The sequence below is a fragment of the Globicephala melas genome, chromosome 1 (assembly GCF_963455315.2).
Source record: "Globicephala melas chromosome 1, mGloMel1.2, whole genome shotgun sequence".
NCBI classification, from domain to species: Eukaryota; Metazoa; Chordata; class Mammalia; order Artiodactyla; family Delphinidae; genus Globicephala; species Globicephala melas.
Window position 1 is genome coordinate 57,554,946 of NC_083314.1, and position 17,557 is coordinate 57,572,502.

The window sequence follows — 17,557 nt, forward strand, 5'->3', positions numbered from 1 at the left end:
AGCTCCCGCTCGCAGCAACTACAGAAAGCCTGCACACAAGCAACGAAGACCCAACGCAACCGAAAAAAAAAAAAAAAAAAAGCAGGTCATGGGTATGTAATGTACAACATGGTGACCCATAGTTAATAATACTGTACTGCATATTTGAAAGTTGCCAAACGAGATTTTAAAAGTTCTTATCACACACCTTTCCCCTGTATATTAGTTTTCTATTGCTGCTGTAATAATTTACCACAATTTTAGTGGCTCAAAAAACACAAACTGATTATATATGTCTATAGTGCAGAAGTCAGAAATTTCACTGGGCTAAAATTAAGTTATTGGCTGATTTGCATTTCTCACTGGAGGCTCTATTGGAGAAACGGTTTTCTTACCTTCACAGCTTTTAGAGGCTGCCTGAGTTCCTTCCATCTTCAAAGCTAGTCGAAACTTTCTCACATCACATCACTCTGACACTGGCTGTTCTGCCTCTCTCTCCCACATTTAAAGACTCTCGTGATTATGTTGGGCCCACCTGGATACTCTAGGATAATCTCCATATCAGAGTCAGCTGGTTAGAAACCTCAACTCCTTCTGCTACCTTAATTCCCCTCTGCCATGTAATGTAACATATTCACAGGTTGCTGGGACTGGGATGTGGACATCTTTGGGGACCATTATTTTGCCTATCATATCGGATGACGCCAACATGCAGCTGAGAACTACTGGTCTACCTGTAAGAAGATGGACTCAAGCAGCAGCCCAGTTAGCGAGCTGAGCCATGAAGGCAGATTGGAGACACACAGTGAAAAACTGGTGTGAGGGGGGAGGGGGAGGAACAATAACCAGTCTCACCAGTTCTACATTGTTGCAGAACGTGTCTTGGTGGTGGGGGGGTGGGTCGTGTGATATATTTTCATTCAGTTCTCTGACAGTCCTGGGAAGTTAAATTGTACACTATCCCAAAGGTGGTGGGACAATCCCCACTCAAGGATAGCCATTACAGAAAATGTAAGTCATAACACAAGATGGAACTTTTCCAGACTTTTGAGATTGGTAGCTATCAGCTTGTTCCTTGTTTTATGCTCATTTGGAGCCTGGGTGTATGCCAGATTCTCAAGTGTTCTGAAGGCTGTCCCCTGTAGTGGAAGATGACTGGCCAACTGGTTGAATATGGCTTGAAGAGGTGTTCTGATTGGCTAACACTTTAATATTCACACACACACACACACACACACACACACACACACACATCCACTTGGGATTTCTGGCTTCTCTTAAAAAAATCTAGCACTCCTGCAGAACAACTCTCCACTGGAAGAAGAGCTGCTGCTTTTCTACGGGGCATATATTCTCTGGTTTACGGCAGGCTTTATCCTAGCCTTTCTGTTTCACACCTGGCTCACTTCACTCTTTTGTTACTTGCCTGGTCTAGAAGGAATATGACTTTACAAGCTTCCCTATCCTCCAGAGTTCATATGCCTAAAGTCAGGCAAAATTCTCATGAAGAGCCATTTGCCTGTCATCAATGCAAAAGTGAATAGCATACTGTGATCATTTCACAATATATACAATTGAATCACTGTGTTGTACACCTGAAACTAATATAATGTTGTGTCAATTACACCTCAGTTTTTAAAAACATGAAATAAAATGAAATCCCCCACCCCCCCAAAAAAGAAAAAGTTAATAGTTCTCCAGTAGGAAAGATGGTATACAGGCCAATGGCATTGCCTTGTACACACACAAAACCCTTTCCTCACAAGTGAGCACACCGAGCAGTTAGACTAGGGTTTGAGTAAAAGCCTGAATCACCATGTGTCCTGGTAAACACAATGGTCTCTATCAGCATAAACCTCTTTGTAGGAAATTAAGCTGAAAGCTGCCCAACTGTAATTTCTGCCCATCGGTCTTTCTTCAGCCTTTGGAGGCACGTGTAACCAACCTCACTCTTCTTACATACCCACAGTCTTTCAAAAATTTTAAGACAATTATCATCACCCCTGAGTGCCTCTTCCTACATCCAAAGGCTTCTCTGCAGTGAACCTAATTCCTTCAACTACTCCTCATAAGAGACACAGTTGAGACCTTGTCAGCATTCTGGTAATTCTCTAGCTTGGCTATACCACCAAGTACGCTGTTTCAAAGTCTGCACAGCACTAGATCCTCCAACTCAGACCCTGTGCCTCTATAACCTATCCTAACACTGCATAAGTTTACAAATTAGAAAACAATGGAGGATTCCCAAGCTGAGGTCCTTGGGGTGCAGGGCATGCTAAGCTTTACGTTAGCTTCCCTTTACACAGTTCCAGGGAAGGCCCCCCCGCCGCTGAAGAAGACCCAGTATTTCTAATGGATACCATCTAAAATCATTACACAGCCTTCTCCTCAACGGGCTGCAAATTTTGTAAGGATGACAACCTAGTTTTGAAATATGCTTCACCTCGAGGTTAGAGTTCATTTTAAGGGCCTGTGGAGAGAGGTGCTGGGGTGGTGGATTTTCCATGGTGCTGCTCATTAAGTCAGCCTTGGCTTACTACTATTAGGAGAGGTGAAATTCCAGCCAATTTCTGAACTGCTGGCATAACAGTTTCAATAGGTAAGATTGATACTTCTGGCCAAGTGAGATTTGGGGTTAGATGCAGTTTTGGTTTAACTATCCTTTACCTCAGATCAAATGAGACAGTGTACTGAATTACTTAGAAAAGTTCCTGGAACATGTTAATTTTTATCACTAATTCGTGGTTTTGGGCAATTCTTAAACATCTTTACTTCCACTACAGCTCTTTACAGTGGCTCTGGCATGTAGCTGCCACTCAGTAAATGTGAGTAAACCAATACTGGAGACTTCAGCCTGCTAAGTCTCTGACACATGCAGTCATGGGGCCAGTTACATCCACTCCCTCCACTGGAACAGAACAGATGGCTTAGGCTACAAGGAAAGTTGTTAAGCAGAGGAGTGGGTTAGCAGATTCTTAAAACTTGGGACCACTGGGCTTCTCTGGTGGCGCAGTGGTTGAGAATTCGCCTGCCAATTCAGGGGACACGGGTTCGAGCCCTGGTCCAGGAAGATCCCACATGCCACGGAGCAACTAAGCCTGCGTGCCACAGCTACTGAGCCTACGCTCCAGAGCCCGTGAGCCACAACTACTGAGCCCACGTGCCACAACTACTGAAGCCCGCACGCCTAGAGCCCATGCTCTGCAACAGGAGAAGCCACTGCAATGAGAAGCCCACACACTGCAACGAAGAGTAGCCTCTGCTGGCCGCATGGAAGACCCAACACAGCCATAAATAAATAAATAAATAAATTTATATAAAAAAAAACTTGGGACCGTGTCAGCAGCTGTTCCATCTGTAGGGAGACAGCGTAGATGTTCTCTTAAATGATCCTACTCTATTTATAGTCTTTTGGCACAGAATATTCTGCTACCTCACTTGAGATTGTTCCTTTAGGACCAAGAGAAGGAGAAAGCAAAGCAAACCAGCAATCGCATTTGATTGTCTCCGGTCCTAAGGAGCTTGGGGCATGCTCGTTAAGGCATAACACCTGATGGGGGCTCCAGCAGGGACTCCTACTCAAGGACACAGTAAAGGAAGTGAAGGCAATCAACCCAAGCAGTACTGAAGAAGACAGGATGGAAAGGACTTTTTTATTTTCCCAGATCTTCAGGCAACCTCACCAAGCAGGAGGTCGCATGCAGGTGAGTATGAAACTAAGAAAAATACAAGGCTTAAAAAGTATTGTGCATTATATTTCTTCAATCTCTGATAGGCCAGGAGCCCAAGGTCAGTCTGGCAGGAAGCTGAGAGGACTGCCTGGTCCTGACAATCACACAATCTTCACAGTTTTGAGCATGTCTGACAGGACGTATGTGTCATCCCAGCCCTTTCCAGGCTTCCTCAGGGTTTGCTCCAAGGCCTGGGCCATTTCCAGCAGCTCTGGCGTGGCAAGTTTCCGCTCAGGGTGTGGCTGACAGAACAGGATCTCGTTTACTTCACCCTCAATTCGCCGGACATACAGGAGGGGGAACACCGCCTTGAGCCCAGCCAGCACTGAGTCCTTTAGCCCTAGGTCTCGGCACACGAGGTTGAGGATAAAGACACCTGTAGGGTGGGGAGGAAAGGGTCAGAATGACTGGTTCAGGGGACACGTTGGAGACAGGGTTCAGCTCTGAGGAATACAGCCATTCCTGCCCCAGGGAGGCTGGTGGACCAAAGAACACACCTACAGCGGCAGTGACTTTGCAGAGAACACACAGCATACAAAGGCAGGAAGAGAAAAGCGTGGGGGATGTGTGAACCATGAGAAAACTTCAAGCTAATTTCTTGCTCTTTTGTGCTGCTAACAAATGTTACCATTCTGCATGCTTCAGTTTCACAAAGGATTGCTTTGAGAAAGAAGTAATTAATACCAAGTAAGAATGTAGCAATTCCACAGAGAGATTATGTACTTGACATATATATCACATGCCTTCACTGGTGACAATTAAGGGTTCTAAATCAACTCTGTTCACCACAGTACCTTAGCCAAATCAAAATACCTGGGAGGCAGTGAACATAAGGATTAAGAGCTCCAGCTTTCAAATCACAAGGATCAGGGTTGGAGCCCTAGCTCTTATCTTGTGTCACCTTGGCAAGTCTCTACTTCAGTTTCCTCATCTGAAAACAGGCTGCTATGAAGATGAAATCACATACTGCCCAGTCCAGGGCACGTGGGAAGAATTCAAATGGTCACTAGCGCCCCATGCTGGTGGGGATGTGAATTGCTACGACTACTTTGTAACTGTGTGGCAGCATCTACAAAAACTGAACATATGCATAATCTGTGATCCAGCAATTATAGCCCTACATCTATGTCCAACAGACCTGCACACACATTTCACCAAAAAGCATCTACTAGAACGTTAATGGCAACACTTCTTATAAAAGCCCCAAATAGGAAACAACCCAAATGCCAAAAGCAGAATGGAGAAATAAATTGTGTATCACCCAGTGTCAACACAACACTATGGGTGAATCTCACAAACATCATGCTGAGTGAAAGAAACAGAGAACATTCCGTATGGGCAAAACTAAGCTGTGCTGATAGAAGTGAAGACAGTGGTTATCCTTGAGAGGACAAGTTACTGAAAGGAGGTAAGAGGTGGACTTCTGGGGCACTGGAAATGTTTGGTGTTTGGTGCTGGTAAATGAATATGTTCAATTTGGGGAAATCGATCAAGGTACACACTTATGATACGTGCATTTTTCATTAAAAAGAAAAATTTCCTTAAAGGGCCCATCCCTTCTCCCTCCCCAACCTTCTGTTCTTCATACCTTCAGGAGTCAAGATGCTTTTGACCTTCTGCAGGAAAGGCTGGGCCACAAACGCTGGGGGTGGACAACTCATTCCCAGGGTTGGGTCCTTACTGTCCACATCAAACATTATGACATCGTAGTGACGTCGTGCTGGGAAAGAGAAGCAAACGAGTCTTTGTCTCTGCTGGATAAAATAACACCATTTACATTCCTCCACCACATCTCCTCCGTGGTGGACACAGGTGGCTAAGTCAGAAGGATGGCATGGAGGATGTGGTTTGCTTATAAGGGCACTAATGTCACAGTCCAGAGGAGATACGTCATCAGCGTTCTGCCGTGAGTACTCCACGTCTAAGATGGAGCCTTCATCTCACCTTCTTCCTCCACATTTTAAAGCCCTTTCCACAGACACACATTACTGGGGTCCACTCCAGCAGGAGTACTACTTGGTTAAGAGTCAATCTATACCAATGATTTTCAATCCTGACAGACCATTAGAGTCAAATGGGAAAATTCTGAAGATTCAGAGAACCTGGGCTCCACTCCTAATCAACAGAGTTAAAACCCTGGGGTGGTAAGGAACAGATGAGAGGGGAGATGGGAAGCCTCCGGTGTACTTTTCTTAAGCTCCCCAGGTGATTCGAAATATAGTCAGAGTTGAGAACCATTGATCTAGACAAAGCAGCTGCCTCTGCCTTTAAGGGCTGACCCTGCAAATGGTAACTTTAACTTAACTCTGGAAACAGCATATGTTGCCTCCTAGGAGAAAGTGTTCTCAATTAAAGTTAGCATATCTTTTCTAGCTGCTTGAACAATTACTGGCTCAAGAAAGAACTGATTTTGCTCAATGAGTGAGAAAGAACTGACCATGAATCTGATCCACTCCTTACTATAATGTTAGTTTTTACAAGGGGTAGGCCTGCGATACTAATGATGTGTTTTGGGCAAACTTCGAGACAGTGCTAATGATTATTCAATACGTATTTACTTAGGACTACAGCATGTGCATCACTGTTCACAGCACAGATCTGATTTTGGTTTCTTCAAGAGCAGAACATGTTGGCTCATCAAAGTCCAAGGACAACCAAGGCCCACATTTGTGGCACTGAGCCCTCCAACAATCTGAAAGGTTGTTGTTAAGACGAAGGCCAGGGCTGTTCAAAACTGACTTAGAGGTAATAACAACAGCAGCACATCATGGATTGAGTATCTACCATGTGCCTGGCACTGTTTTATGAGCTTCACATGTAACAGCCCTGGGCCCCCAGACTGGTCCCAGCCTCAGAGAGTGAACCTGTGAAACTCTGATAGAGTTAAGTTCAGTTTGCTATTACATAAGACAGCATCTGTCCATCCCAGCACCAAAACACTTACCCCAGGCAACCCGTTTTGCCACACCCTTCCTGGAAGATACTCTAACCCAGCGAGAACCAGAGCATCTATTATAGAATGAGGAGGCCTGGAAGGGTGTGTGGCCTGGGCTCCCCAGGTTCACGTAGGACTGAACCAACCTAACTGAATTCTCCCTGGGGGCTCATGTTCTTCAAAGCATCAGTCATCAGAAGCCTACATATTAAGCTGCAGAAGGATCAGGGGAGCTATTGTAAAACATTAATATGCCTTTTGTCCAAGTCTGGGATACAAATTATTATAGCAAAATGGAGCCTTAATTCCAGTAGCAGCAAGGCTACTGGAATTCCCACTAACACCTGCATTATGGTTTAACCTCAGCACTATTGACATTTGGGCTAGATAATTCTTTATCATCAGTGGCTGTCCTATGCATTGTAGGATGTTGAGCAGCACCCTTGGTCTCGACCCACTAGATGCCAGAAACACTCGTACCTAATGGTTACAACAAAAAAGTGCCTGCGGACATTGTCCCTGAGGTTTAGAAGCACTCATCTACATGAATGCTGTTTTGCTCTGTTTCTGGCTTCACCTCTAGCTGAAAGATTTACAAAACAACTTCCCAACACACACCCCCAACGTGTCTTCCCCTTTTCCTCACTCAGATACAGATTCTGGGTTTCTTGGGACGATGAGAAAGTGGCAGGGTCAGAAGAGATTCAGAAGGGAAGCCCACTTGTTTGTTAGCGTTATTAGGGCAGGAAACGGTCTGTTTTGCTTGTTGCCATAGACCAACCCCTAAGAGTACTGAGCACGTGGTTGACACTCTATATTTACTGAATAACTATCAACAAATGAATGAACAAACGAACTGGGATGATGTGGATGCTGCCCTCTCAGAGATGAGTTCTAGAGGCCCTTGCAGGCCTGACAACCTTGGATCAATCCTCCCTCAACACCCCTCCAAATTCTCCAATAGCAGTACCTTCTTCTTCTGCCAGGCTGGTAATATAGTCCAGGCCATCTGCGATGTGGACCTTCATACGGTCGCTCTGGGAGAAGCCAAACCACTGAGTGGCCACTTGCAACATGGAGGGGTCGATCTCCACAGCATCGATGCAGGACTTTGGGAAATGATCGTGGACAAAAAGGGGGAGGCTGCCCCCACCCAGGCCTACCACCAACAATCCCAGTGGGGTTTCTGTAATAAAGAATAAAAGCATCGTTTTACTACCTGCTCACCGTAAAGTTTTGTACCACACTTGGGGAGGGCGAAAGAGGGAGTCAGATTGTTGGTGCTGCCCAGGGGAAACAAGATTTAGAGACCTGGCCTCCCTTGTCTCTTTCTAGAAACTCGGGAGTCAATTTAACATCTGAAAACTCAACCCTGGCCTCACAATCCTTCCTTTACTAGATCTAGAAGATGAACCAGTGTATTATTATTATGGGCCCTTAAAGATCCCAAAGCACTCAGCTGACATTATAGCAATAACCCCCACCATAAGCATTATTAAACCCCCCTAGAAAACGGGAGGGACAATGGCCAACATCTTGTTTATGATCACAGGGAATGTAGATGTGATGCCCTCTGCTCAGCTTTCAACTCAAAGGACACACTGCCTTCTCAGACACAGCCACCAAGTGAGGGCAATCCACCCAAGTTCCAGAAACCACAGGAAAACAAAGGCCCAAATCCTACACACAAGCACAGAAAAACCACAGCAACCACAGGGGATGAAAGGAAGGTTAAGAAAAAAGAAAGAATCACCAAAAGGAGACAGACCCTGAGGATTAAATGGAAGACCTGAGACTCTAGGGACATACATCAACACCAAGATAGATCAAATGTACAGCGTGTTCCAGTAGGACATACTTAGGGACTCTGGGTGAAGACAGTTACAAGAGTAGACAGAATCATGAACATTTTTGCTACTGTTGTCAGATCCAAACCTATTATTAGTGATAAGGCTATGACAGTACTACCTATACTATGTTTTGTTTTTTTTTTTAAGTAGAAATTCAAGATAGAATTACATCTAGTACTCAAATAATGCATCACCGAAAAGCCAGAAATTCTCCTAAAGTGCACAGGTATATTTCTCCAGAGATGTGATTTTTAAATATTCCATCTGGTTACATGGGTAAATGCATGTGCAAAAATTCATCAAGCTGAACAACTTAAGATCTGTATACTTTACAGATCTCATTGAATGTATTTTATACATTAACTTTTTAAACTGAGTATAGTTTATTTACACTGATTTTTTAAATAAATGAACAGAGGAAAAAAATTTAGGTATCAGCACATGTAGGTGTTTCAAACAATTTGAGTTTGAAGGAAAAGTTATTTGGATGTTCATGAATGTAGAAGATGGTTGGGAATAAGAAAGACATGACTATATGTGCATTTGTTGGTCTATAATCATGGTTCTTAAACTGCAAGGCAGCTGACACTGATTACCTCTGTAATCTTACATGTTCCCTCCTGTGGAAGGCAGTGGCGACCCCCTCACCTAGGAGCAGCTCCGGGTTTCTCAGCAGGGCAAGGCCGGCAATCATGGCTTTATGGTGTTCACAGCACAGGTAACTCTTATCAATGGACTGCCCCGGAGCTGCAGGGAGGTCTTCTGGAGTATCAGCAGGCCGCTGCTTCTTCCTGTCCTTTTTCCGTTTCTTCTGGGCTAGATCACAGACAGAGATGAATGAAGTCATATGCGTGGTACACTACTCCTTGGAAAGTAAGGCACACCAGCAGCAGTATGCTGCAACTGGTTTGATGAGACTCGAGAACCCAATTGTGAAATATGCAGGAATTTTGTGAACTGGTTGACATGTTGGTGGCTTGAAATCTGGCCATGGTGGCCATTTTTATGCCACAGAAATTGGCAAACAGTGCATATCATGGCTTTTTTCCCCAAAGAGACGGTTGTTAAATATTTAACATACACCAGAGAGTCAGAAAAGGGAAGTGGCAAAGAAATACCCCAAAACTCAGAACATTGGGAAAACTCAAGTGAGGAGTACTAGTACCTCTCCTCTGGGAAATATAAAGCCACTAACAGGTGAGAAGTTTATTCATCAGTTCTTTTAGGGGAAAAAGGACTTAGTTTCCAACTACCTCCTCTATGCCAATTACTATACTAGGACTTTTACTCTTGTAGCTTTGAAACAACCCTATATCAATGCTCTTATTCTAATTCTTGGCAGATGGAAAGACTGAAGATCTGAAGAGTTATTAATTAGGCCCAAATCAGTAGGCAATGCAGCCAGGATTTGAACCTGGGACTACCTGTCTGCAGCAGCTATCACCTTTCTACTACATCACACAGACAGTAATTCATACCACCCCATTGGACAAGGACATCACAAATGTTCACAGAAGGGGGGAAATCGTACAAAAGGCCCCTCTATTCTCCCTCTACCTACTCCTCAACTGCTCCAGGAGAGAGTGAACAGATGGCTCTGGGGTTTCCCTAGGGACCAGCTGCACCATTGGGCACTGTAATGTAAGTGGCAGCATGCTTTTCAGAGATGTTAAATTGCTTTTTAACACATTCTTCTTCTTGCTCACCAATACTTCCATGAGGGAAATCATTCCCCTAAGAATTAAGTGATACTAAGAAGGCTTGATAACAGTGGGGAAAAAAACCAAAACCCAAATTGGAGGGCAAAATGTTCTTTGAAGCACTTTTACTGAGCTCTCAGTGAGATGAAACTGAACCAACCTGCAGCCCAAGTGACCCAATGACAGCACAGGAACCCAACAAATACGGGTGCACATGACCAGGGGACACCCCTCAAGAGGAGACCATCCTGCTGAGAATAACCTGATCCTGAGCTGTGGGCAAACCCATGACCTCGTGAGGTTGTGAATTCTCTCTTTTCACCCTCCTTCCAGATGGCCTTGCCAACAGGACAGCATCATCAGGCAAAGGGAATGACCAGCAATCAGGAGAGCCGATTTCAGATTCCAAGCCTGACTCTCTGTGCCTCTAAAGGGAAGTTATACTGGAGAAGCGGTAGGGAGGAATATTTTTCTACTCTATACATGTGATCTGTGATTGATTACAATGAGTAAGTATTACTTTTATAATACAAACATATAATGCCCCAAGAAAATAAACAAACGATTGCTCTCCCCATTAGTGGGTGTTTCTGAGCAGCACCTGGGAGACCACTTAAAAGAGAACATGGTGGGGGGCTTACCTGGTGGCACAGTGGTTAAGAATCCGCCTGCCAATGCAGGGGACACAGGTTTGATCCCTGGTCCGGGAAGATCCCACATGCCGCGGAGCAACTAAGCCCGTGTGCCACAACTACTGAGCCTTGCACTCTAGAGCCCGCGCGCCTAAAGCCCGTGCTCTGCATCAAGAGAGGCACCGCAATGAGAAGCCCAGGCACCACAACGAAGAGTAGCCCCCGCTCACCACAGCTAGAGAAAGCCCACGCACAGCAACGAGGACCCAACACAGCCAAAAATAATAAATTAATTAATTAATTTTAAAAAAAGAGAGAACATGGTAGAGATCTACCCTGTTGACGCCTGTAGCCACGCACCACTTGTGGCCATTTAAATTTAAATGTAAGTTCATCAGAATTAAAAAAGATTAAAGATTCAGTTCCTTAGTCACACCGGCCATGTTCCTAGTGCTCGGTAGCCACATATGGTTCATGGCTGCCACCCTGGGCAGCTAACTGGGTATTAAACATTTCCTTCACTGCAGAAAGTTCTACCAGACTAGGTGACCTCTAGGGCACCCACCAACTGTACAACCCTCTAAAACAGGTGCTAGGAGGTGGCCCCATGGACGAGGGCAGGCCTACTGAATTAATATACAGACGTATATGGAGCAACTTGTAAAACACGTGGTCTTTGAACTGCAGGCGTTAAAGTGATTATCACATTTGTCTGGTAAACCACCACCCCGGCTCCTTATCACTGCAGAGTCAGGCTTTGCTCAAGAACAGAACATCGACCTCCCTTCTGTTCATCGCCACTCACACCCTAAGAGCCCAGATGATAAGAGGACCACCCACAGAGCCGTGTGCCTCTGGTCACAGGTATCCGGGTCTGTCCTACAGCTCCGCCAAGCTCCCAGGTCTTTCTGACCACCCCAAATTGTCCATACCACATCCACGTGGGCCCCACCACTGTGCCCACGACACCTCACCTCTGTGAGACACATCCTTCAGCAGCCTGGCTTCTGACTGCACCACGTTCCTGTTGCTGAGGAAGATCAGCCGCCGAAAGTAGCGCTTGTCATCCCCCTGCACATCCTCGATGACGTAGTCACCACTCAAAGGGCTGCAGTCTTGGTGCTGAACGGTCCGGACCCCGATGTCCCCACCAACAGACAGGAAGGGTACCTGAAGGAAGAGCAGAGATGTGGTGAAAACACCAGCTCAACTGAGAAATACGAGAAATTATAATCCCTTCCCTTTGTCTGTATGTGAAGAATCCCCGCACCAAGGTTCTGAGCAGCAACAACTCCGAAGATTTGCCATTTCGTTAAAGTATTCTTCTGGGGCGTTTGACTAGATCTCAAAAGGTTTAACTGACCTTTTTGAAAACCAACTGAACAACTAAAGATTCCCCAAACCATTCGTGAAATGCAGTTGGTTCTCCACAAGAAAAATATGAGTTTGTCAACAGTAATCCTTAAAAGGACTTTCAACAGTCCAAGACAATGAAAGCTAGAAGGAAGCCTCATGAAGGGACTAGAATCATGAGAGAAGGAATCTGAATAGGGATAAAGATATCAAAATCCATGGGGAAAGTAACCACTCCAAATTTGGCGAAGTGTCTCCCTTCCCCCAGTTATTCTCAACTTTTTTCTGCATTCTTCTAAACAGAAGAAAAAATTAGGAGGAAAAAATACATTTTCCCCTAAACTTTTCCACTCCCTTCCCAACCTTCACATTTATTTATTTTTAAAGAGTTACAAGAGTATTTAATAATCATGAGGGACTCCTGACTTTGCGGAGATGTAGGCACTGTTGAGAGAAAGTCACAAACGAGCCTCCCCACAGGATCTGGGTCTCTCTGATGGGACACCAACCCCAAAGTCTTCCAGAAAGCATCAAATACATATTCATCTGTAAGCACAAGCCAGCCTAGTGGGCAGAACCACAGGCTGGGAACCCAGGAGCCTTGGTTCTTCTTTTCAGTTCTGTTACTACAGCATCAAGCTTCCAGGTACCTTGTCTTTCCCACCTATCAAGAAGGATAAACTCCTTTCTATAAAGCCCCTGCAATAAAGTCACCTATCAATTACCCTGTCTCGTGAGCAGGATAGTACAAGACAGATGGTGTCAACTGATAATACCATATCACCATTTTGGCAAAGACCTTCAGTTTCCTTCCCAGTGGAACATCAGACCAGCAATGTTAATATCCTGAAAATTAAGCTGAGCTGTTTTGGCCCTTTCCCATTCTACCTCACATAATGATGGTTCTAAGAAGCAAAATGGCCAAGGAAATCCTGCACAAAGTGAGTTAGGAGAAATACAGCCTGAGTAAGCTGCAGTGTGCAGAGCTGGAGCCTGCAGGGTGGAGAGCACTTCCTTCATGCCATCCGAGTGGCCCCACAGGCACAGATGCTACTGGGGTTCTCAATAAGGGCAACCGCTCACCTTCCACTCACTGCCTGGGACATAACTTCTGCTCACTTAGCTCTCAGCTGCTGACATGCCCTCCAGGAACAGACTAGGGTCACAGACCCTAGTCCTAGCTTCTGCTAAGATACCCTCTGCCTTCCTGGCTACTAATATGACTTCTCCAGAGACCCTGAAAACTGCTACCAAAGCTTTGTTACCTGCTGCTGGGCGGGCATCCCGGCCGGGGCCAGCTCCATGACTCTGGCTGACAGCTCGGCCTGGATGCTGTCCATGCCTTCGTACTGCTGACCTCGGTGAAGGGCCACTGTGATCAGCCTCCTGAAGCCCGCACTGGCTGCCAGCTGCTTCCGGCCCTCCTCCATGCCAAAGAGCCACTCGGTCTCCCGACCCTGGGGGACTGGAAAGAGGCATTTGTTGACAGGGAGTCCTGGGAAAAGTTCAAGCCCACAACCAATATGCCCTACGTGGCAGAGAGCCAGCCCCTACCCAAGCCCAGCAACCCTTCCAACTGTGACCTACTGAGGGGCTATCAATCCCCAGTCAACAATGTCCACAGCAAAGTGGCCATCAGACCCGTGGCAGGACCCAGCGTGGAAAAGTGTGAGCGTGTATGTAAGGGGAGGGAGGCAAGTACCTAGTGCAAGAAAAATAGCAATAATGCTAACACTTCTTAATGCCAGGCATTATTACAAGCAGTTCACAAACAGAAACTAATCAAATCCTCACAACAGCCCAAGATGCAGGGAGTATTATTATTATTCCCATTTTATAAATGAGGAAATTAAGACACAGAAGTTACATTATTTGCCCAAGTTCACAGAGCTCGTAACTGGCAAAGCTAGGGCTCAACCCCAGGCAGTCCAGCCCCAGACTCCATGTTCGTATCCTCTGTGCTATTAGTTCTAACAGGTGCACAGTTAGGATAAGGCAATACTTGGAAAAATGGATTCGATGTCAGGGAACAAATTACCAGCATGATGTATCACCACCTCACGTTTGTCTAGAATATTCTACTTTTGAAAGCATTTCCTCATACTACCTCTTTTGATCATTACTAAGGTGAATCTGGTATCATTTACCCCTTTCAATAATAATACTAACATCTGTAAAACTTATCATGTGCCAGGCACCATTCAAAGAGCTTTTACACTTCTCACAATTACACAGTTAAGATCTCACTTTCTAGATGAAGAAACAGAGGCACAGAAAGAACACTAACTTGTCCAATACCACCAGGAAGCGACTGAGCCAGGACTGGAAACAAAATAGTCTGGTTCCAGAGCTCACTTTTTTAGCTACTACTCTGTACTGCCTCTGAATTCAGCAGAGACGCACAGAAACTTCCCCAGGTCACACAGCTTACAGGCTACAAGGCTGGGACTCCCGGTTGCTTCCACTACTCCTTGTTACAAAGTGACTAACATCTCTACAAATGCGTGACCTGCCTAAATGTATCTATATTACTTCAAGCCTTTGCAATGGAAGATGAGAAGAAATAAACCTCAAATCCAAGCAGGCAGCTCCCCCTTCCTCATGCCTTGGCCAGTCTAACCTCTTCAAGCACCGCCCCCTGCAAGATAAAACCAGCCAAGGCATACCCATCCGCCAAAGCCCCAGCCCCAGCCCCTGCAAGCCAGCCCCCTCCAGGGAAGAGAGGGAGCAATCCCAACTCACTGATGAAAATGGCAAAATGACTGTCCCGCGATGGTTTCACAGTGGGGCTGTCCACCACGTGGAGGGTGTAGCGTGGCTCCCCCGTGTCCCCACTGCACAAGTCCAGAGACACACTCCCCAGCCCGGCCTTGCGGTACAGCTGGCTGCACAGCCAGGCATACTGCTGCCGCTCCCGCACCGCCTCAGCCAGCCGCTCGGCACTCTCCAGCCGCACAGGCTTGCCCTGCTCCTGAGCACACAGCTCAAAGATCTGAAGGGCAGAGCCAGGGACCGGCCTGAACTTGGTCATGATGAAGGCAAAGACAGGCAAGGAGAACCGAGGCTCTGCTTCCAACAGCTGGTCTTGGCTGTTGGCCACCTGGTGCACCCTCACCATCCACCCCTCCCGAGAGAAGTGACCCACTGCTTTCTTCAGGACGTGAGCCTGAGCCAGGGAGATGCAGAGGTAGCGACCGCCCACCTGCAGGACACGGCCAACCTCAGCCAGCATCCTGTCCACCTGCTGCAGGGTCTTCTCCTCCTCATCTGTCAGGACTGCGTCCAGGGTGCCCTTGTCCAACACCACCTGGAATGAGGCATCAGGAAACTCCATCTCTGTCATGTCCATCTTCAAGAAGCTCATCTGGGGCCGTCGGCTGGCATTGCGTTCCTTCATTTGCTTGATGACGACCTCACTGATGTCAATGTTCACTATATCCTGATAGCCCACGTCATACAGCTGCTCGCTTAGCTCTGAGTTTCCACACCCAATCACCAGCACCTAGCAGGGGGAAAGAAAACAAGATGGAGGTCATCAAGGCAAAGGAATGAGCTTCAGACACTTCAAGGAATCAAGTCTCACCCTGGCTGCTGTATGTTTTCAGAGGGCGAAGATGCTATGCCATGAGAGCACACCATTACAAAGTGGATTCTAGGCTCCATCTTGAAACACCACCGATTAGAAGAACTCACTAGTAACAAAGCACATTCCACTATAACAATGCAAGTTATGCAGAAACAAACTAACCAGGGTTGTTCTTTTCTCTGAATCAAGCGTTTATTAATCAACTGCAGGAACAAACTAATCATGGTTGTTCTTTTCTCTTAATCAAGAATTTATTATTTAAGAATTGATAGGAAGTCACAGAATCCAAATACAGTAGTTATAACTGAAATCTCCTATTTGTTTTACTGTTGAAAACCTAGGTCTGGCATAATCCTATTCCACTCATGCCTTTGGCTCCAACTCACGATATTCTGCTATTTTCTGAAGCCAAACTTAAAACACAGGTTGCTGCCTCCCTCTCTGTGGAGGAATCTCCCATTGATCCTTCAAAATTCTGCCCTGATATCACCATCTCTGGAAAAGCATCGTACAATGACAAGTGCATAAGCTTTGGAGCTAGGTGGATCTAAGTTTAAATCCCCACACGACCACTTACTACATGTATGATCTTGGGCAAGAAATTGGCTCTCAGAGCCTCAGTTTCCTCATCTGTAGAATTCGTGTATTACCACTCACCTCAAGGTTTATTATGAGAACTCAATGACTGAGCAAACACACACACACACACACACACACACACAGCATAAGGTTTGACTCTTAAAAGCTTCTTCCTCAAATCTTCGTTTTCTACCCTTCTTCCTTCCCTACTTCCACCTCTATCAAACCTCCTATTACTGTACTTGGCACTTTTCACTTCTGGAACTTGCCCAGGATTTATATGTTGATGCTCGTGTGGCTTAAGGGCTGAACACAGTGCCTGAAAGTCAGTGGGCCCACAACAACTATTTGATAACAGATTCATTTATCAGTAAAGCCACGGGTGCTGCCAGCTCCACGAGGATGCACAGTGACAGAAAAGCACACTTTCCTCACTAGGAGGAGATGTCTAGGTTGCACTACTAAAGAAGTGAGGTTATTCTTAATAACCTCACTCATTCTTCCAGTGAGGTTACTAATTCAAGAAATGATCTGGGGGTGGAAGTTCTGTTATCTGAAAACCTTTAAAAGGATATTTTGTAATTACCTTTTAGCTAGAATGTTGCATGGAATCCTGAAAATATGGGCCTGTTTAGGGCCCCCCACGCCTGTCACCGTCTACCAAGTGCAGGATTTCTGTTATCAGTTCCTACTTTCCAGGGCACACACAGGGCTGCCAGGCCGCGCTTACCTTTTCCCTGGGCTTGATATATTTGTGCAGCAACCCGCACAGTTCCAGGTAGGTTCCATACCACTCGAAAGCTTTCTTTCCCCGCTGCTGGAAGAACTTCTCCCAATAGTCAATGGAGCCAAACTCCTTAGGGCTTTTAGGTAAGAGATTCATATTCCCACTGCTCGAGCTGCGTCTTCAAGACTCTCCTACTCCCTGTGCGGTACCATCCGAGGGGTTTCCCCACGCGCTGGTTCTGGAACACCGCAGCGGGAATTCTTTCCACGGACAAACAGCCACATTGACTTGTCCCTCACTCAAAACCCAAAGAGATGATCCTTACACGCCCACCGCACACGTAAGGCACTGAACCTAATAAACGCTCACCCCCTATTCCATCTCAAAGCCCCAGACACACGCGGGGAGGCCCTCACACTTTTTCTGAGCTCGGTTTCAGAACCGGCAATTATATCCGGGTGCGAGGCTTCGCGATTGGTTGGCTG

The 17,557-nt window shown here is 46.0% G+C and overlaps 1 protein-coding gene across 2 annotated transcripts; it reads right to left on the reverse strand.

Moving 5' to 3' along the window:
- Window positions 1-3,624: 3,624 nt before the first annotated feature.
- Window positions 3,625-17,500, reverse strand: METTL13 (methyltransferase 13, eEF1A N-terminus and K55). Of its 2 annotated transcripts, none has more exons than XM_030875474.2 (8): window positions 17,076-17,500; window positions 14,923-15,682; window positions 13,446-13,645; window positions 11,802-11,997; window positions 9,144-9,311; window positions 7,616-7,831; window positions 5,299-5,430; window positions 3,625-4,086 (listed from the first exon to the last, which is right to left on the reverse strand). In XM_030875474.2, the coding sequence occupies exons 1-8, from the start codon at window positions 17,226-17,228 to the stop codon at window positions 3,812-3,814; spliced, it is 2,100 nt and encodes a 699-aa protein (XP_030731334.1). In that variant the 5' UTR covers window positions 17,229-17,500; the 3' UTR covers window positions 3,625-3,811. The 2 variants fall into 2 exon arrangements, 1 of the variants encoding a protein (XP_030731334.1); XR_009563471.1 differs by having other exon boundaries at window positions 3,951-4,086; window positions 9,092-9,311.
- Between the last annotated feature and the right edge of the window lie 57 nt (window positions 17,501-17,557).